Consider the following 21,741-nt stretch of genomic DNA (forward strand, 5'->3'; position numbering starts at 1 on the left):
TGAGATTTATAAGATGTTTTTTTTTTTCTTTCTATTGCTTGATAAATGTTTACTAGTGTTTAATTTTGTTTCCTCTTCAAAGATTGTTTTTCTCCCTATTCATATTGATGTATCGTGTTTGCTAATTGTCATACACAATTTTTTATGTTCCAATACTCGAACTAAACTGAAGATAAATGGAGACGCATGACACTTGCACATTTGAATACAACTTAAGACCTGTAGGTCGTGAAATAGCCCAAGGCCACCCACAAAACAAAACTTTCTTTATAACGATAAATCCGGTGGTCCACAATGATAATACAGCATCGGGGTCGATCTATCTTCTTATTGTTTTTCAATAGAAGAATCCATCTTCTTGTGTATAAGTTACGATTCTATATAATATGAATGTTTCTCGTACATATTCAATAACTTTCTTTTTCTACGATTGTGACAAGAAGAACTAAACCAGCTTTAGTAAAAATTGAACCGAAGAATCAAGTGTGGAAGAAGACTCTACTCTTTGGCTCGTTTGCTCAGGGATTTACGCTTGTTAACATCTAGACATCTTTTCCTCAACCGAATCGTCTTTGGTGTAACCTGACCATATTAAACCAACAACAGTAAATGCATAGGAAGCCGAAAAGAAAAAATTACTCATGGATCATATGATTAGCTAGATTTTGAACAATGTACCTCAATAAGTTCATCTGAGGCAACGTATCCTATGGCTTCCTCGAGTGTCATCTGAATCGAAAAGAATTAAAAAAAAATCAAGAAACAGTTTTCTCATGTCTTTCTATATTGTTGAGAAGAGAAAAGGGCACATACAAGGCGAGGTGGAGATAACTTCACATTTTCATCTTTCCCGGCAGAGCGAATGTTTGTAAGTTCTTTGGCCCTAACTGGGTTAACCTGTAGTGCAAGGGCAAGTGAGCTCATGGCATTTAGACAATTCAGTATGAAGAGGAGAAAGTCGAACCAACTTACATCAAGATCTGTATCTCGTGAATGCTCACCGATAATCATACCATCATATGACTGTTAAAGACAAAAAAAAAAAAAAAAACAGAAGAAGATGCAGCATTAGCTTGGATCAAACGCAGAAAGATCACATAACATGTTCTAATCAAGAATAGCTAACCGAGAAAGAAAGAAAAAAACAGAAATATAAGTTTCTAGGTCATATTTAGATGGTTCTCACATCCAGCCCTGGACCAACAAAGAGAATTCCACGAGCTTCTAAACTCATTAGTGAATGAGCTGTGATAGTACCAAATCCCATGGAAACCTGTTTCAATCAAGATAAATAAATTACAATTAAACTGAGAGTGCACACAAAATTTTACTAAGAAAAAAATTTAAGCAAAAAGGATCTCTTATTGAAAATAAGTGCAACAAGCCATAGACATACCAATACTCCTTTCCTGACATTTCCAAGTGGGCCTCGGTACTTTTCATAAGCTGCACGAATGTGATACACAAACATTTATCAATTGAAGAAGAAAGTAATGAAAGTTTGGATATCTAAGATGCTTCTAACAATCAGACAGATATTGTCATGGAAAACAGTAGCTATATGTTTGCATCTATGATAAATCCTATTGACACAGAAAAACAACAATATCTGAAGCTGAAACCGTGTTTAGCAAATATATGCAAGAAATATTGTTGACCTAGATCATTGCTCTAGAAGAGTCAACTGAATTGATGCTTAAGAAAGACGAAACACTGGGAAAAGAGAGGGACAAATAGGGGACTGGAGTTGCAGAAAATGCAAGTAGAAAAGTTGCATACTTAGGAAAGCACGATGCATGAATCCAGTTCCACGGGTGTCGCTGCTAAACACACATCTGTACCCAACCAAACCTCTGCAGAAACACAAGTATATGTTGGTTATATATCTTTAAGGGGAATGATTGAATGAGCAGCGTGTAAAACTTTATGAAAGTACTTCAAAAATAGTAAGCTAACCTTGAAGGACAGGTTAGTGACAGTCTCGTCCTACCATCATTCCCAGGGACAGGTCCCATGTCAATAACTTCCGCTCGCCTGTGGGAGAGAGCTTCCATCACTAATCCTACGTGCTCTTCATTAATTTCAATAGTCACCTCTTCAATTGGTTCAAGCCTTTGTCCCTTTTCAGTTTTATACCTGAATCATAAAGGAAAAACGCTCAGAAGTCAGAAGCAAATATACACCAATGTTTGTAGAAATAAAGACATTAAAAAGGAGCTTTTCTAGGCTAAAAAGTAATTCCTAGTAGATCAAAAATAGACCAACTAATGTATAACTGTAGTAGTATCAGAAGAGTAATCAGGTAACTTGGTAAAAAATAAGAGAATTCTTCAATTGGTTTATGAAATAAATTGGCAAGACCCTTTTCTTCAAAAGCCCACAAAAGAACAATATTAGTATTATCTTAATTAAGGGTAACATGAGAGTAACAAGTTAACCCTTCCACAATACCACCATATAATAACCTCTACAACTAACTCCTTTTATATAACAAATTACTTCTGTAAAACAAACAATGAGATGAGACTAACATGACTTTAGGTGGTGAGACTGAGAGCTCAAAACCTTCCCGCCTCATATTCTCAATCAAGATACCTGTTAGACACGATAGAGATTAATTTACCTGGCATAGAGAAATAGACACAGTTACATGTTTTCTGGCGTATTTTATGTTATATCCATCTCTACAGGTGAAGAAACACTGAATACAAACTGGAAAAGTACAAACCAAGTTGAAGTTCTCCTCTTCCTTGGACTTCATATGACTCTGACAAGCCTGGAATAACGTTTATGGCAAGATTTGTTTCAGCTTCGGCCAATAACCGGTCCCCAATTCTCCCTCCAGTTAACTGCATGCAGATTAGCAAAAGCCTATTAACATGTGACAGATCGAGTGATCTACCACCTAAAACAAAATATTTCTTTAAATGTCGATAAAGGGGACAAATTTACTCTAATGGCAGCAACATAGAGGTGAAACATGGAAAAGGAATGCAATGACCCAAAGATAAATCTGAGGTAGTAAAAGTTTAAAGCAGCGAAGATTAGAGCGACATCTTGTCACTATAATTTAACGTACGTGGGTGCCATCCCGACCAGCCAGCGGAGAGTCATTGACACCAAACGTCATAGAAATAGTTGGTGGATCCAGCTCAACAGTAGGGAGTGCAGTTGTGACCTGAAAGACAAATAAAAAAAGAAGTATTTATTCAAGCTTCTTAGTATTCAAATAGGGATCAATGGAAATTGAGAACTTATGTTAAAAGCAGAAATCAATTACTTTCTAAGAATTAAAAAAGGAAATAGTTCATTTGGATATTACCTCTGCACTAGCCACCGTGTGACCTATAGATGGAGCGGTCAAACCAGCCATACAGATAATATCACCAGCCCCTGCAGCGTCAATTGAAACTATGGTTGTACCTTTCTTTTTCATTAGCTTCACAACCTATGAGAAAAATGTTTGTATCTGCTTAGATGAGAATGTCACACTTTGCAAAGACGGCTGACCTAGTATAAAGCAATATATACACGAACCTTTGCTTCTTCTATTTTCTCAGTTCCAGAATCAGTTTTGCGTAGTCCATTGACTTTGTCGCCAACACGGACAACTCCAGAAGTTACTCTTCCAGTTAATATTCGTCCGAGATAGAAGTCCTTCTCCATCATTGAGACCTGGAAGCCAGAAGCAAAACGTTAGTTAAATATCATCACCAGGGTTTAAGCATTTCACACATTTTTGCGATCAAAACTAATAGTTACATACATATGAATCTCAGGCACAATTATACATACCAAGAATACATTCAAACCAGGAAAGCTGAAGGTCATAAACTGAATATTATCTCATGAAGTGTCCAACCAATGTCTTCCTTTCCCAACAAAATTAGTTTGACAAATTTACTTCTAGCTTTCTTGAGATTTGCTGACGATATAGTTGCATATAACTACGTAAGATGCTTCTAAACTCACACAACAAGTCTACTTACTTTAACAAACATTCAGAGTTCAACAGGAATATATTTGAAGTCTAATGTGGAACTGTGTTAGTCTATCTCGGCCAAAATTAAAAAGCACAATTCAAAGATTTAGCTACTTGATATTGCACAATCAGAAAAGTAAAAGAAGTTACATGCACAATACTGGCCAAGTAAGTTAAGAAATTTATTAGCCGTATTTCTATATTACCAGCATCAGAAATGGCTCTTCAAGGTTTGCTTTTGGTGGCTGGACATGTCTTACTACGGCATCAAGCAACTGTGACATATTCTTAGCATCTACAGGAGGTTCTTTGGTATAGGTAGAAGATGCCCACCCTTCTTTAGCGGAGGCATAAAGCACTGGAAACTCTAGTTGTTCCTCTAAATAATGAAGAAAACAGCTACGTTGATTTCATGACGATTTGTAAAGTAATTAGAATACATATATTATACTTTGATAATTTTAATTACCTGTAGCACCAAGATTCGCAAAAAGATCAAACACCAAACTCTCCACTTCATCACACCTCTCTTCTGTGACTGTCAACGGAAAACGATAGAGATAGCATTTAAATAAAACGAAACAAAATACAAATGAGATCAACAAGTTTTATTAAGAAAGAGAGTGAATGCAATGCAGCATACCTGAAGGTCGATCTACTTTGTTTAAGAGAAGAATAGGTCGTAGCCCATACTTCAAGGCCTTGGCAAGAACAAACTTAGTCTGTGCAAGAGGGCCTTCTCCAGCATCAACAACTAATATAGCTCCTTCAACCATACCAACAACTCGTTCAACCTAAATTCAAATGCAAAAATTAGTCACAAACGTATCACATATGTTCCCTAGTAAGGAAATGTCCTAAATGCTGAAATGTTAGAAATTGTCACCAAAACATGAGTAGGTATTGGAAACTTCTAATTTACTAATATCATGTCCACTTAGCACAAATAAGCGAGTAACTTTAATCCCAGGTGTCTAAGAAGAACGCCTAAACTCTCCAAAAATTATCAATCATTGTGATATGCAACTCTACTGGAATCAAGCATACGAATTTAAAATTACGGTAAAAGTATCCATTTTATGAAGGATGAGTCTCATACCTCACCACCAAAATCAGCGTGACCAGGTGTGTCAACCATGTTAAGTTCGTTGTCCTTCCAAAATACGGATGTCACCTGTCGGAAATTTAGACGAACTTCAAATTCAGTGCTACGTGGTAATAATAAACAAGGATCTCAGGGAATCAATATTCAGACAGAACAGAACCAAAGAAAAAAAGACAAAACGCCTTATGCTTCTCAGAATCTCACTGAGAATTCAAATTTAAAACTTCAGAAACGCAATGATCTAAGAACACATTCTGAACTAAAATAACATATCTACAGAACTATTTCATCGGACAGGACCTAATAGTTAAAGATTACCACTCTAGACAGACCCATTTCATGGGACAGGGCATAATAGTTAAAAATTATCACTCTACACAGAACCATTTTCAAATTGTAAAGTAACAATTAGCTCTAATTCCAATCCAAAAAGACGAAATGCAATACCTTTGAAGAAATGGTGATCCCTCGCTCACGCTCGAGGTTAATAGAATCCATAGCACGCTCGTGAGGGATATCAGCACCACACTGACGAAGAAGCCGGTCCATAAGCGTTGTCTTGCCGTGATCGACATGAGCTATAACAGCTACGTTCCTGAGCCGATTAGGATCGAGCGAGCTACTCGGAGCTCCGGCTGCAGCCGAGGAAGCGGTGGCTGCCGAGAAGGAGCGAAAGGAGGAAAGTGAGTATCCGAATTTGGAAGGAGAAGAGAAAGATCTTCGAGTGGTGTTTGACCAAAGAGATCGAAGCAGAGGCCCTGCCATCTCTGTTCACGCGAAATGGTCTCTGATAGGGTTTTAGATCTAAAATCTCTGGCGACGATGGCCAAAGGGTTTTTGGTCAAACTGTTTGGTATTTATTTTATCGTTATTTACAAAGTAGGATACGAACTCTCTTAAAATTATAAAGTAGCCAAAGCCTTTTTTAATGTTGAATTAGAACCTCTCATATTTTCGTAATTGTAAGATTTGGTTTTTGTATCTAAACTACAAAAGTGATTCTGAGAAAATTGATTTCATTTCTAAGATAAAACTGGAAATCTGACTTAACTATATATGTGATATAATGGTTTGTGGTCATTTGGATGAGGAGATTTAAATATTGTTTTATGTATAATTTCAGGACAAAAAGAGTTTCTACTATAGATAATTTGTAAATTTCATAGTTTTTTCGATAGTTGTTTTAGAATCATAATATGGTAAAATCTCTTTTCGATGTTAGCTGTTAAAAACTCATATTATGAAATAATCATATCTTTCCGATGTTTGTTTTATTGGTTCCAAATCATTTTTTTATAGTTTTTGAATCATCTCTTTAATATTTTGGAAGTACATTTTTGAGTATAATCTCAAAATGTGTAAACAGTTACATCAAAATTTCATTACAAATATAGTTTCAAAAAATAAACCAATAATAGTCATTAATGATCTAGTGCAAAGTGTAATGATCTAGTGCAGGGGTAATGATCTAGTGCTTATATTATGCAAAAAATATTAAGTTTTCCTCTTAATTAGCACTCTATTGTGATAGCACTTTAGCTCTTTATATTGCTCAGGATCCTATTTTCATGGAATAAAGAAAATAACTAAAAACAAAGATATATGTATATTCAATTACAATTTTATGAATCTTCAAGTACGTTTTCAGCATCAACAAGTTTCTTTAAGAAGCGTCTGCGACATCTATGAAACTCCATATTGAAAGGTGTTATATTTTTATTGTACTTGTTTGTTTTACCGCATATTTGTTGGTTCCACTATACTATATAATATATCTATATATATAAAAACCAAAATCAATGAAACTGAGACCACTATTTACATTTTCCTAAAAGAAGTTAACCATGCTTTGCAAAATTATATTCTGTTTAGGTATATTCTTCTAAAAATCATCCATCACATTCACATAACTCTTGATTGTAAGTTGTAATCCTTTTTGTTGACCTCTTCCAATATTTCCGTGATCAAAAGGCCAAGGTAGTAGTCATTCTCACATCAGATGACTTTTAAATTTTCGAAATTGTATGCAAACTTTTAAAAATACGAAGATTCTTACCTTTTAACGTCTTGTATAGAAATGATGATCATCGTTGAGAAAAAAAAGAAGTAATGATCATCATATGACGACAAAGTACAAATCCCTTTAACCTACATGATCTTATCATATAATTTCACAAATGCCAAAATAGTGAGAAATGTCAATCTCTATACCACCTATCTATATGACTACAAATAATGATTCCAATGATGATTTATAGAAAAATCTTCTTTCATCAAACCCATTATAAGACCAAGTAAAGTAGACTAACATATCGAGGATCCTTTGGTATCACTGTCACAAAGCATTGAATACTCAATAGCAACTTTTTGCATAAAAATCCCAAGTTTGTAATAATGTTGACTTTTCTATTTAATATAGTAGTTCCCAACTTTTTTAGTAGCTAATAGCTAAAGAGTACTCAGAACTCAGAAGGCTATGTTAAAAAGAAAAGTTAATGTCTGTATAACAGTTGATAATGTCTGTATAACAGTTGATAATGAGCACATCTTCTTCATTACTACTCATTAATACGACCTAAGCTTTCAACGTCCTTCAATTACTCTTTTACTTAACCGAAGATAAATATAAAAACGGCAACCAAGAAAACTATGAAAATCAAAAACTCACTCGTAGAACAAAAATGAGATTACAATTTATCCCACTGCTAGCCTAAGGCCATATTAAAGCCAAAATTACACATAGGACTCATCTAGTTCGGCAATATCGTAATCTTGATGATCAATGTAGAGATCATATATAAAAGCAAACAAGCAAAATTTGCATAACTAGTAACAATAATAACACCAAAAAGAGTAATAATAGTGTCTTGAATCATAAATATATGGATAGATGCTAGTAACAATAATTAATATATATAAGCGTACTCTCCTTTCATCAATTAATTCCTCCTTTTTTTGTTCAATGTCATGATGAATCAAAACCTCCATTGTTGCTGTCTGAAAGAAAAATACATGTGGATTAGTTATGAAAGATTTTAACAGGTCTAATTATTGTGTGGTTTCTTTGGTTAACGTAATGTAATGAATTTTGTAGATACGCTAATTAAAAAGAAGAAGCAAACCTGTCTTTAGAGTTTAGAGGTGTGAGTTTTGAGGAGGAGAAGAAGAGTTTGGTTGAGTAGCTTCTTCTCCATGGAGTAGTCTTGTAGTGTTGGGGAAACTAAGGCCTTGCATCATCATCATCCCATGAGAACCAAACTGAGAAGCAAACATCACCGGAGAAGCTTGGTTCTGATGATGATGGTGGTGTTGATCTGACGTGGTTTGATGATCCCAAGAACGAAACGAGTGAGGGAATAAACTGGACTGAAGGGTACCCCTTTGTTGTTGTTGTTGTTGTTGGCCACCAAGAAACACTTGTTGCTGTTGACTATTAAGCAATGTCATCATCGACGGTTGATGTTGATGATGATGATGATGATTCACCATGAAACCACCGTTACTCCTTTCTTCTTCGTGTTGTTCCGATGAGGAGGATGACGTCATTGTCAAGTCGTGATGATTCCATCCAGAGATTCTCCCGAATGTATCGAAATGAGTCGTGGTGAAACTGTTGGTCTCCGGTACTACTACTGCGTTGTTGTTTCCTTGAAACGGGTGAAGAGAGAGACCAAGATCTTGGCTCAGGTTCTGTGGTGTTGTTGTTGTCGTTCTTGAGACTATGTTGTCGTCATCGTGGTGAGGGTAGTTTTGGAAGTTCATGTTTGTACCACCGCCGCCGCCGCTTGTTGTCGTCGTCGCCGGGAAGAACGTTTTCATTGCGTCTTCAGAATCAAGATTGGCCGACACGAACTGCGTTTGGTCATTGTTGTCTCTTTGGAAAACCAAATTGGGAGACCCCGGTTTGGTATTCACCGGTTCTTGACGAGTAGTAGTGGTAGTAGTCTCAGCGATTTCGAGTTTGTCGATGGCGGTTTTGGCTTTCTTGATGAGCCAATCAACGGCTTTGCTAGGCCGGTCATAACCTAACCGGTCTTGAACATCGTAGAACTGAATCGCCGTGTGAGCTGAGAGTCTCACGCGCCGGTCACGTGGACCTTTCGATGTGAAAACTTTGCTATGACGGTCTTTACGGCCAGTGGCTCGGATGATGTGGCCGCCTTGAACCTCAACTATCTCACCTCCTCCTTCTCCGACGCTATATCCCTTAAGTCCCATTTTTTCTTTTTCTTTTTTTTTTTGTTACCTCTCAAAATGACATTAATCCAAGTGTTGTTTTCTTTTTAACTAACTTGGAATAAAGACTTGCGTGCCGTTTTTGTTTGGCTCTTGCAAAGTGCTTGCCGTTTTCGTTGTTGCTGTGTTTGGTGCGTAGTGAGTTAATAACATCTGATGCAGGCTGGCCACAGCTACCTGAAAGCTGCTACAAGAAGCAACTAATCTATGCAGATCCCAAAAAGATCTGTCATGGCAGTCACAAGATTCAATGACCCAACATATATACCTAAAATATATTTAAAAAATGAAGAGAAAAGAGATTGGAATCTCTGGTCTAGGGTTTTTCCAAAGAGATGAAAATTTTGGACAACAGAAAAAAAAAAAAAGATAAGAGAGAAAGAGAGAGAGAGAGAGAGAGAGACTTTGTTGATATATGTTTAGTTGGTCTAAAAATCAAAGGACACAAAGAAGAAGAAGAAGAGAGAGTATGTAATATTGTTGTGTTGTTGGTGGAAAGGATAGCAGAAGTTAAGGGTTCAGAATAGGAAAGTAAACTAAATAAAAATACCCTTTTGCTTTCAACCTTTTGTTCCTTATTTATAAGATTCCTATTTTCACATCTCAACATGTGTCGTCGTCGTCCTTCTTTAACTTCTTAGCCACATATTTCAATTTTATTTGTTACACAAAAAAAGGTTCATCAATCATTATTCTTCAATCATGCGTGACATATCAAATTCTTGCAACATACATAACCATCATGTGATTCAGAAGATATAATCTAAACTTTGAAAAATAATATATATATTTTTCACAGACAAAATATACACACATATGTTTTGGTTTGGTCGGTTAAGCGTTACATGCTAATCAGAGTCGGCAATGGAATGGTATGACTCTTCTAGTTTGATTGATGTTGAGTCCCATTTTTTTTTATTGTTTGTTTCGTTAAGGTCACGTTTATTTTTTCTATGAATACGTAGAGAGAGAGAGAGAGAGAAGAGTATGTGTTTGGTTCATGTGGATAACTATGATTAAAGGACTAATGTTGAATGAGATTCGAATTACGAGGAGCATAAAGTGTTAGGGAACTTATGATTAAGGTCATTGTCTGAGAAATCTATCTTTCATTTTAATTACAATTCTACCACATATAAAGAAGACGACGAAATAAATATTTATTTTTAGAAAAAACATTATATCCCCTATTACATTATTTAAGCCGTTGATAATGATACACAACAGCTTTTTCTCGTTCCACTAAAAAGAGAGGGCAATGAAATAGACTTGCGTTTCAGACTCTCTTTTTTTTTTTCTTCTTACCACAACCATACGTTATACATTTTGAATATTAGTTTGGAGTTTTGGAATAATGTCTAGATATTTTTGTGCATATTCGTTGGTTTGATATATATATACATATAGTCATATAGATATAATAATAATAATAATTTTTGCTGTTTCCATGAAATTACTGAAAAAGAAAATTAATTCATACTAATATTGTTACATATTTTTGTTTTAAGATAGTGTTGTATATAGATAATTCATGTTTCATAATATTATTATACACTTGATCTACAGATTAATTGGGTGTTTGGTTTGTGTTTATCACAGATAATTACAATATAATTAGAGGAAAAAAACAGAAATTAAAGCAAAAAATGTGACATGCATGTCGTCAACTTGAAGACTCCCAAAAGTTAAAGAAAAATGAAATGCAGGATTGTTTTAGTTTAATGTCTTGAGAAAAAGCATACGCGCATGCAAATCTGCCTTCATCCCAAAAGATTCCACATTAGACTTCTTCCAAGTCGTGAAACTTAAGTTAACCCTACACCCTCTATATCTTATCCATATATCATATCCACTTTTTCTATAAATATCACACTCCAATTTTAATTCATACCTTTACTTCTAAGACTTTTGCTTAACTATTATTGATCTTGTCATCTTGGTCTATGAAGAAAGCTTTGGCGATCGAATTGGTTCTATCTAAATAAAGAGAGCCTCTCATAGATTATTTCGCGTTTGAGCTAGACTGTGAGAAGGACGGTGACTCTCACATGTTTTTTATAAAGCTCTTTGGCATCATTGTAACATAATGTTAAGCCTATTTAGGTCTATAAAAGAAATACCCTTGCATTTTTTACAAAGGCTTCAAAGTCTTAATCATGAATTTTATTAAATGGTTCTTACATAAATATATATATTTATTTAAAGGATTGCATTAACTGAAAACTGATAATTTGAGTCCTTTTGCCAACTGCAAAGTAGGCTATATATGTCTATTTAGAAAGAACGACGAAGAGTCGAAATAATTTAATACAAATGTATGATAATAAATTAAAAGTGTTGGGCATCAGGGAACCTAACTGAATAATTGCTACCAATTAGGCTCCTTAGCTTTTTCATCTCTCGCATTAACCTTTCTCGTAGACTTACCTCACTTGTTGATAATTTTGTGAGTAATAATTTGTATGGCAAAAAAACAAGAAAGGTTGAATCGCATATATACAATAATACTGTACAACTGTTTTTTTAAAAGATACCTATCTCAAAGATGTAAAAAAGTAATTGAAATCTAGCTCAACCTTTTTCTAGCTACATGATAACAGCGTTCAAAAGTATATGAACCAAAGACTCTCTGATACTTAGCATATAATTAAGACTCAAATGTATGTAAATATATGAATATCACGAGGATTTATAGCTAATATAGTAGGACAACATATCTAAGTTTTGTCATTCATTAGTTTCTCTTACGGTAGCTCATAACTTAATTTAAGTAGTCCATATAAATCGATCCTTTTGGACCATATAAAATAGACCGTACAGGAGAGATTAGAACTCTCATAGTCACAGAACGCAGCATATTTAATATTCTAGTCAATAAAACCATGCCAAGAAAAAGATTTTATAGTTGCATGGATTGAATAAGGGTAGATTGACTCGCATTGATACCCCAGATAACATTCGTAAACTTTGTATATGGGAGACTTTAACAGAATAATAAAACTTCTCCTATATGGAGAAGTTCATGTTCCATTTTGGTAACGTATATATTGTTATCGAACCTACATTTTGTGCGTAATATAAAATGTAAAGCCAAGATGTTACCAATGTTCGGAGTATGAAAAGCCAAAACCTTCGAAATGTTGATTTTTCAGGCTTAAAATAAGTGTATAAGATTTTGTAACTAATAAGTAACATTTAGTTACTTTAAACAAATTGAACATCAATTCATAGTTAGCAAACTTTTTTTCTTATGGCTATATCTTATATGAATTAATTTACTAGAAATTTTTTTTTTTTCCTGTTCGATGAATGAATTTTACTGTCCTTTTTTTTTGAAATGGATACCTCTGCAAACAACATTTGTTCTTTAGCCAGAGAGTTAAACTGTCAGTATCAAGACAGAGAGATAGTAATTAATGCGATTTATTTATTTTGTGCTAAAAGGTTCACGGTACGAACGAAAAAAAAAAATACATTGTGATATTGCAAGTTCCATGATTAACAATCAATTTAAAAATATTGTACATTGTATGCAAAAAAGAAAAAAAAAGGTGTAGGGTTAAGGCATATACAGTGTTGCAGGCCTTGAAGACGAGAGGACGGTGGCAGAAATGGACCCCCTCCCTTCTTCTTTGCTTCTTCTTCTTTTAATTTTTAGCCAATGTTTTTATTGGTTTCTTTTATCAAATTATTCACTTTAGTTTGTAGTTAGTACGACGAAAATTAAAAATAAAGTAGAACGAACACTCAGGCCTGCACTATTATCTTATCTACCAAGCTCTAGCTTTCGTACACCAACATTCATGATTGAATCAAAATTCTTATTGTTACATTTCATTTCTTTCTTTTTAATACATTACATTTCATTTCAGAAGAACATTTTTGATATGTTATCCTTAATGTTTGTTCATTAATCATTAATGAAATCATGTATGAATATTACTGACGACCACAAAATATATATACGCAGGTCAATGAAGTGCTTTCGTTTTCTATTGGCGATTACATATTGGCTGCTAATTTTGTAAGAGAACTCATTTCAAGCGTTAATGTTTCAATATTAATGCATTTCAATCATGTACATGAGAAAACTATGAAAAATTTCCAACGTTATGTTTCTTAGACATTTTATTATAAAAAATTCTATCGTTTTTCCCCCGTAAAGTTCGATATAAGTTACAACTTTTATAAACAAATGATACAACTGCAAATATATACATAAATACAATTTTTTTTGGTAAAATACAATTTTAATTTTTGGTTAAATGAAACTAATGGCTATACAAATTGTGATAAAATACTTAAATGAAAATGTCAATATAAAATAAATGATTTAGTTTCATAACTTAGGTTGTGTCATTTCAAGAATTTTCCTAGTCTCTATCCATGAATAGTGAAAATAGAATGAAAAACACTGTTTGAAGAGAAAGAATGAGAAATCCTAACATATGGGAATTTAAAAGTTTTTTTTTTTTAAATCAGTAGAATTGGTGAAAATAAAAGAACAAGGGCATCATGAAGATACGGATAGAGAAGGGAAGCGAAGTGAAAGGAACCAATGAGACATCTCGTGATCCAAGATGCTGATCATGATGATGATGATGATATCAATGCTATATATATCGTTTCTGTCTTTTATAAGCCTTTCGCTTTTATTTTTTCTTTGGCATTAAGTCATTAACTACATAACGTACCCCAACTCAACAGCCTAACATTTTCTCTTTGTTTTTTCACATTATTGTGTAAGACAAATTTTCTATCTATATCAACAATTTTGAGCAAGACAGCTTGTTATATATATATTTTTTTCATAGGAATATTCACAGATCAAAAGAAGTAAAAGAGAAGAAGATTAAAAAAAAAAAAAAAAAGTAAAAATAAGAGAGAGCTTAGAAAAGGAGTTGTTGATGAGTCGACAAGTCCCGATCGTATGAGTTAATTTAGATAGATGCTCGAGAGATATATATGTGAGACGACTGAGGCATTTATGACGCGTGGATACTACGTATTAATCAATCTTACCCCACTTCTTTTTCTTTTTGGTCATACCAAATAATAACAAATCCTTGAACATTTTTGATACAACAATCTCACCAAATCACAAATCTATAGACGATATCACGAATATCACATTCTTTCCTTTTCTTTTCTTTTTTGCAATATCTAAATTGATGTGTTCTTTTCGATTAATATGATACATCATTGTTTATTTTTGTCACTTTTTTTTTTTTTTTTTTTTTTGTCATCTCAGTAATTAAATTACAAGTTTATCGGGAACAAACTCTCTTCAAGTTTTTCGATTAATATGATACATCATTGTTTATTGTTGTCACTTGTCACCGTCCATATATTATAATACATACATGTACACTGCTTGCTGCATACTAGATTACTAGTTGCTGGATAACTGTACTTTTCTTATACGTAAGTATCAGAAAAGCCTAAAGTAGAGAGGATCCACTAGAAAAGCCCAAAATCTAAGATATTTGGGTTTGGTTGATATTACTCGGGGCTTAGAGTGATAGAGTCTATTGTATGTTTTCGATTCATAGGCTTGTAGTTTATAGTTTGGTACTAATATTGGTGTCCTGATTTTGAGGCCCACGTAACATCTTCACTCTTCAGTGTGAGGAATGAAGATCAAAACGAGTCAATAGTTTTGCAACTGTAGTTACTACTAGTTAGTTTTATTTTCATCGTCTATAAGATCTAACTTCGAGCTCATAACATGTCTGCCTATAGTGAAAGTGAAAGTAACATGCATAGTGAAGAGAATATATGTACTTGCGATTTGGATAATGTTTGTACGTAGAGGCAAGCAACAAGCGCACACGACGACAGTTGAAGTTAAGGCTGGAGTATGAACGATATGGTGTAATGAATTAAAGTATTTCATCAAATACTAAGACGTAAGAACCATATATATACTAAGTTTTCTCCACCTCATGGTTAATTTTATCGGTGAAATTATACGTAAGTTTAAGTTAAGTAATAACAAAGAATTGTGAGTTACGTTGTGTTTTGCTGTGATCGACTTGGACTATTATACTTAAATTTATTATAGTTACGTTCAATGTTTTTTTTTTTTTTCTTATCGTGTGAGCATATTTAAACTATGAGCAAAAAAGTTGGCTTACAATGTGTATATTGTATATTTTACAAAACCAAAGTTGGGTCACTTTGTAATCCATGAAAGTTTCGTATTTGTTTTGGCCTTTCGTGTAAACCTTCGTCACTATTTCTTTTCTTTTCATATTCAATTTTTTAATGGTGATTATATATCTAAATTTATGAGCAAAAAGTTTATTTACAATGTTATATATTTTATAAAAGGAAAGTTTGGTCGCTTTGCAAACCATAAAACTTTCGTATTTTGTTTTGGGTTAATCGTAGAAAACTATTTATTTTATCATATATTCATATTCAATATTAAACTGCAACATGTTTATTTTAAAAACGATTAGTACCATAATCATAATGGCAGGTGTGATTCACTTTTTCTTTTCACAGTACAAAAAATAATAATAATATTCTCTTTTATGATTAGACAACGTAGTACTATAATGGCTGATTATGTCATATTTAATGATCATTAAGTCATTCAGATGACAAAAAAAAAAGATAATTAAGTAAGCAGTCGACATCAAATCCTAAAGGGGCCGAGTAATTAAGTGGTGGTTTAGAGTCAATGATAATAAAATTATAATTAATTATAGTGCTTAATATGGTAACCCGTTGATCATTTATAGTTAAAATCCCCTAAATATTTTTGGATAAAATGCCGAAAGTTATAACATGTCTAACAAAAAAAATACTAAACACCATTTACTTTCAAGAACTTCCATGAAAGTGAAGTTTTAATTTTTATAATGAAAGCCAATAGACTCGTATCAAATATTTTTATAAATATAATCCAATAGTAAACAAAATGTATGCATGCACACACCATATAACACACAAATCAACTGTGAACAACTTATTTTTTCTTCTTTTCAGTAATCTGGTATCGGCATATTCCACTAGTTAGAACGGCCGGTGGTTCAATAAGAATTGTGCTCGTGAGTGAGAGATGACAGAAACATCTTTACTCATTGGTTGATTTTTTTTTTTAAGATATAGATTATAACATCAGTTAGAGATATGATCAGAGTTATTATATAATGGCTTAACTGGTTCACCTACACCAAAGTTTAATTATAAGTGGTTTTAGTTGCAGGTTTGTGATAGTAACTATAAAATCCATTTGATGTTGTTTCATATCGATCACGTGAAAGCGTAGTGTTTTGTGATGATGATAGGCGTTGGAAAATAGTTACAATAATAACTTCTAATTTTTAAAGATTAAATAAATGGTTAATTAATACACATAATTTGTTTAGACATAAACTTGAACGTAAACTTATCAATTTATTTTCAATATAAATATTAACCTTAACATATATACAGTGCAAGAGTAATCATCTATTGTGTTTGCCGCTGGGAACTTGTTAATTGAAAATGACTGAAATATAATTAATTAGCTTAACGCGCGTAAGTATATTTTTTTTTTCCCTACTAGCTTAACGTATCTACTTCTCCACTTTGTTTTTGTCTACTGATATTTTAAACGTAACGAAAAGTTGACTCTGTCTTAAATATTTATCTTTCGAAGTTTGCGTTTTGTCTTTTTGTAAAATACTCAGATTAGTGTCATGAACTCATGGTTGGTCCAAAATGTTATAATTTAACGGGTATATATATAATCCTAACGAACTTTTTGACAGGTTCAAGAGAGTCTCAGATCATTTGAGGAAGAGTAATCCAAAAAAGCCCACGAAATCTTTCACATCTACTCGATCGTGATGGTAAATAATACATTATAGAGTAGGTTCCTAAAAACTTCAGTAGATTATTATTAAAACAAACATAAAAAAATTAATAGATTTATTATAGAGAAAATTGTTATAATGATTTTTAACAAATATTTTTTTTATGAAATCGGATATCTTAGTCAATTTTTAAATAGATAATTTGAACATATAAAATACCATATCTATGATTTACTTTAAGAAAAATGTCAAAACATGTTTGCGCAGTACTCTAGATCATGATTGCTCTAAAATGTCCAAAAAAATTAAAAAAGAATAGTTAAGACAACGAAAAATGTCTAAGTTGGTTTGCTCAACAAATTTTGATGTTTAAAATAAATTCTACTCTGAATATATAAATAGTTTTTACAAAAAATAGTTTTGAAAAGGTGACTCGTTTATACATTTTATTTTCCCTGGAAATAAAATTCACAAGACGCTCTTCTCCTTTACATCTTTACCATCGACAAAGTCTCTTGATTTTTTCAATTTCCATGCAGAGTTCGTAGAGACAAACTAGTTCCTCAGGTTCTGGCTCACAATCTATAGTTGGCTCAAAATGCTCATTTTTCATCTTACCGTATATCGAATAAGAGCTGAAAGGTCGTATAAAATGGAATTAGGGCAAAAGCCGTTTATCAAAGACCTGGAGACTATCAAAAAATGGAAAAGAGTATCATGTAAATACTCTATGTACTTGAATTAGAAAACTAGAAATAATTGGTTAGACATATTTTACAACTTCTCGGTTAAAACTGAAAGCATATTATACTGCATATTTATATTATGTAGATTAAGAAACTAAAAATGGTTTACTTTTATAATAAAATGGTATAGGGACATTTCGTTGCAAAAGGGCGTACGACCTTTCAAGAGTTCGTAGAGAAAAGGGAAATGACATCTTAGGGATCGACTTGCAGGCAATATATGACAACGCCAAACTAGATCTCTGACTAGATTCCAACTTAGTGCATATCATGGCAACTCATACTTAAAAAAACAAACCTTACTTTTTTCACAAATGTTGATAATCACTTTCTCTAACATAGTTTACTTTTTTTTTTTTTTTTGTTCAAACGATTCTCTAACATAGTTTACTTAAGTTATTTAAAATACACAAGAAGATTAGTTAGACAGCTCATTATTCATCAAGCAATCGCTCAACTATATAAACCTGTTGTTAGAAGCATATAAGATATCACATGCATATAAACTAGCTTTGAGAGGATTTAGTAAAGAAAGATTAATCACAGTTAACTGAATATGGCAAGTCTCAAGTTATGGTTTTGTCTTACCTTGCTTCTTCTCGAGTTCTCCATGCATCAATGCCGGCCAATGGTTGTGGAAGAGAGGCCTTCAGATTCAGGTAACATAAGAAAGATTATGAGGGAGCTTCTCAAACGATCAGAAGAGCTGAAGGTGAGAGCAAAAGGCGACAAAACGTTCCTTGATTCTAAGCGGCTCAGCCCTGGTGGACCGGACCCTAGACACCACTAAAAGGACGTACCGAGTTCGTGTAGTTTTATAAATTTTCCGGTGAGGTTTTCAAACTTGTAATGTCGGCAGAGGCTTTGCATAAATGGTGTAACTCTAAGGTTACCATCTTATTAACATTGAGTCATAGAAAAATGTTAAAAAAAAAAAAAAAACACATTGAGTCATAATCATGCGTACTAGATAAGATGCTTGTTTTTATTTAAGCGCGTTTCTTCTGTACGTGTTATTACCAATAATGTGAGAAATTGGCATCTACAGAACGCATATCAAACCATTGCAATTTCGTTTTTTTTTTTTTTTCGCATTGTGACTGAGCTTGACGTGAGTTCAAATTCTAAATCGATTTTTTTTCCAAAAGATGATTATAATTGCTACACTTCTAATCCATTTCTATGCGTGATGTTCTAATTAAATAATACCGAAGATACTTTTAAAGCGAGGCTTTGATCATCAAAGAAAGTAAACCAAATTAAATATTTTTTAGTAAGAAGTACGTACTCATATAATATATAATGGAATACAAAAATCAACCTATTCCAATTATCCCACTACTATATCTGCCACGACAAAATTCGCAATCAGTCGAAAGTGGATATTAACACATATGATTATCTCATAAAGTACACATGCACGCATGCATTAGACAACGATATGTCTCTATATTTTTGAATATTTATCAGTTTCTATCTAAGAAATTTTGCGTACCACCTTAGCGCAACGTAGAACTCATTCGTGACTAGACTAAAGGGTCGAGGACTCGAGGGAATTTCGGAACTTATCTTTTCTTTTCCTCGTTGTTCAAACGGGATTTAACTCAAAGTAAAATTAAGTCAATAAAGGAAATCCTATATAATTTAACATATAAAATATTTAGTGTATGTCTTGTGGATATGTAATATTCCAACGAGAGTCGGATAAGATTTAAACAGGATGATTAAGACATGTAGCCTAATATGTTATTTAAATAAGCTTGTGTTATCTTTCACCCGAATTTTTTTTTTTTTTTTTTTCATCCAATAATCAAACAAACTGACTCAAATGAGCCAATTCGGACAGTTGTTTTTCTTCCGAGTTTATATATGTATATTATTGAAGAGAGAGGAAAAAACATATAAAATGAGGGTTTATATAATTTGTAAATCAAATAATAAAAGTATAACCTAACTGTTGAAAATTCATAATTAAGTAAACTAGTTCAGAATCCTTAATTAGAAACTTATTTAGGCACATACATGATCAATGGTCTAACCAATAATTAATAGCTTTTAATTATATTTTAGAACTTCAAAATTAAAAATTGATCTCTTATGATTTCTACCATAGATGTGAAGGATCACAAGGTCAATCCAAATCAATCCATTTCTTATTTATTCGTTGAATTTTTTATTATGATATGAATGCTATCACAAATACCCTAATCTAATACAAATGGTACGTATGGTCGGTTTGGGTTTAGAATTTAACCATTTTCCCCCGGTTAATTTGAAAATTCTATTCTTCATTTTTTATATTTAAAAGCGAATCCTTTCAAAATAATTTTAGGATATGGTTTGATTTACTGATCGATTATTTTATAAATTAGTACGTTTTTATACTTTGTTGTATTAGGTCATCTCCTTTTAACTTGACCGAACCGATGGATTAACACAATAGGTCAAGGAAAAGCACACAACCTTTGCTGCTTGGTAATGCTAACCAACTCGAATGCCATTAATTTGTATTCTCGTGTTTGACTAATTTAATATATCTTATATATGGCATAATGTATTCTATTTGCTGAATCATTTTTTGAGGTTTAACGCCGGCTTTATAACTGAACATATATAGAGTAATATATAATCTGATTAATGATGTCCTTTCGGTTAAAAAGGTTATAGTGGTATTGTGAGACTTATTACCTAACAAAGGAATATATAACTTTTTTTGTTTGGTCTTACTGCATTTTGAACTTAAGTACAGAAACTATCTATAAATAATATGAATAAATGGTCGAACAACTACTGAAAAATTATATATGCATGCTTTATTAGGTTAATAACAAAGAAAAGGCTTAAAATTCAACAATAGAGCTGGTTCGTCCAAAGTTGCTTCAATGTTGTCTAGCTTATTAACCTTTCCCCTTCAGACCCGCCAACCCCATCCCACTCCCACCTCTCCTACTTTCCCACTTTCCCCTCCTCTTCATCTATTCCCTCTCTCTGATAAAACACTCTCATATGAAACATGGTTTTCTTACGGCCACTTAAACGTATGCTGTCACTAAAACCTGGGGGAAAAGACTACATAAATTTGATGAAGAATCCCTTGAACGAAGTGGCCATAATTACCATCACTGACTCTATATATCCCAATTGTTATTTTTCTTCGAGGAGAGGAAGTTCATATATAACGAATTGACTAGAGGCTATTTATTTGGTAAGCCTCATGCTTTTGGTCACATTTAGAGTGTTCTAAACCATATATGGACAAGAAGTATGAGCATTTCGATATTCAAGTTTCTCTTAGATAAAAACACTTCATGATTGTTAAGAGGACTTAATGACTTCATCATCCGGAAAAAATATGTATTTAGAAGGGCCTCTCTCGTATATATATGTTGGCAAGTATATATTACGTATACTTCAATAGAGTCATGGATCCATATATTCTTCGATGAGCTCATCTTCGAAGTATACTTGATGACACTAGACGGATTAGGTTATGTGTCTGGCTTAGTAGTTAGACAGGCGCGACTATAATTTGAAGACTATAAAAAAAAAGCTTACCAGTGATCATCCCATGTTAAAATTTAGGCTGACTACTTGATTAAACTTCTTCAAAATTTGTTAATATTGAGAGGGGAGGTGGCGAAGGTGTCCCTCTTGAAGTTGATTACCCGTGAATTCCTTCAACAAGCTCACACTGCAAAAATTAGTTGGCCATATTGCCATGGGATAACTACTACTTTCTAAAATATCCGTACACGAATCCTCCTCCACTGCAAAAAACATTTAGTACATACGTACGTACGTATAGTTAGAAACACCATTTGTATCACTTTTCTTTTACTAAACAGCCTATCAACTTTAATACAT

General features: G+C 33.1%; 3 protein-coding genes across 3 annotated transcripts; 1 reads left to right on the plus strand and 2 right to left on the minus strand.

Annotated features, from left to right (window-relative positions):
- Positions 1-252: 252 nt before the first annotated feature.
- Positions 253-5,897, minus strand: LOC17888003 (GTP-binding protein TypA/BipA homolog). The gene is made up of 18 exons (XM_006293747.2): positions 5,535-5,897; positions 5,082-5,156; positions 4,626-4,776; positions 4,452-4,520; positions 4,189-4,361; positions 3,538-3,675; positions 3,323-3,448; positions 3,080-3,178; positions 2,729-2,849; positions 2,532-2,595; positions 1,957-2,136; positions 1,780-1,853; positions 1,397-1,446; positions 1,187-1,273; positions 973-1,023; positions 814-897; positions 679-729; positions 253-582 (listed from the first exon to the last, which is right to left on the minus strand). The coding sequence occupies exons 1-18, from the start codon at positions 5,850-5,852 to the stop codon at positions 499-501; spliced, it is 1,995 nt and encodes a 664-aa protein (XP_006293809.1). The 5' UTR covers positions 5,853-5,897; the 3' UTR covers positions 253-498.
- A 1,838-nt stretch (positions 5,898-7,735) lies between these two features.
- LOC17888892 (transcription factor TCP10) lies at positions 7,736-9,826 on the minus strand. The gene is made up of 2 exons (XM_006293423.2): positions 8,210-9,826; positions 7,736-8,084 (listed from the first exon to the last, which is right to left on the minus strand). Exon 1 carries the CDS (start codon positions 9,303-9,305, stop codon positions 8,223-8,225), a length of 1,083 nt encoding a protein of 360 aa, XP_006293485.1. The 5' UTR covers positions 9,306-9,826; the 3' UTR covers positions 7,736-8,084; positions 8,210-8,222.
- Positions 9,827-18,389: 8,563 nt separating this feature from the next.
- LOC17888240 (CLAVATA3/ESR (CLE)-related protein 4) lies at positions 18,390-18,976 on the plus strand. Its single transcript, XM_006296398.2, has one exon. The coding sequence runs from the start codon at positions 18,434-18,436 to the stop codon at positions 18,665-18,667; it is 234 nt and encodes a 77-aa protein (XP_006296460.1). The 5' UTR covers positions 18,390-18,433; the 3' UTR covers positions 18,668-18,976.
- Positions 18,977-21,741: the final 2,765 nt, after the last annotated feature.

The sequence above is a fragment of the Capsella rubella genome, unplaced genomic scaffold (genome assembly GCF_000375325.1).
Source record: "Capsella rubella cultivar Monte Gargano unplaced genomic scaffold, Caprub1_0 scaffold_4, whole genome shotgun sequence".
NCBI lineage: Eukaryota > Viridiplantae > Streptophyta > Magnoliopsida > Brassicales > Brassicaceae > Capsella > Capsella rubella.

Bases quoted from the DNA above. Each gene is read 5' to 3' on its own strand.
- LOC17888003 (XM_006293747.2), bottom strand. From the start codon at position 5,852: ATGGCAGGGCCTCTGCTTCGATCTCTTTGGTCAAACACCACTCGAAGA. The intron at 1,024-1,186 runs GTGAGAACCATC...TGTCTTTAACAG, and splicing joins TTGTTGGTCCAGGGCTGGAT to TCATATGATGGTATGATTAT. The intron at 730-813 runs GTATGTGCCCTT...TTTTCGATTCAG, and splicing joins AGTTATCTCCACCTCGCCTT to ATGACACTCGAGGAAGCCAT.
- LOC17888892 (XM_006293423.2), bottom strand. From the start codon at position 9,305: ATGGGACTTAAGGGATATAGCGTCGGAGAAGGAGGAGGTGAGATAGTT.
- LOC17888240 (XM_006296398.2), top strand. From the start codon at position 18,434: ATGGCAAGTCTCAAGTTATGGTTTTGTCTTACCTTGCTTCTTCTCGAG.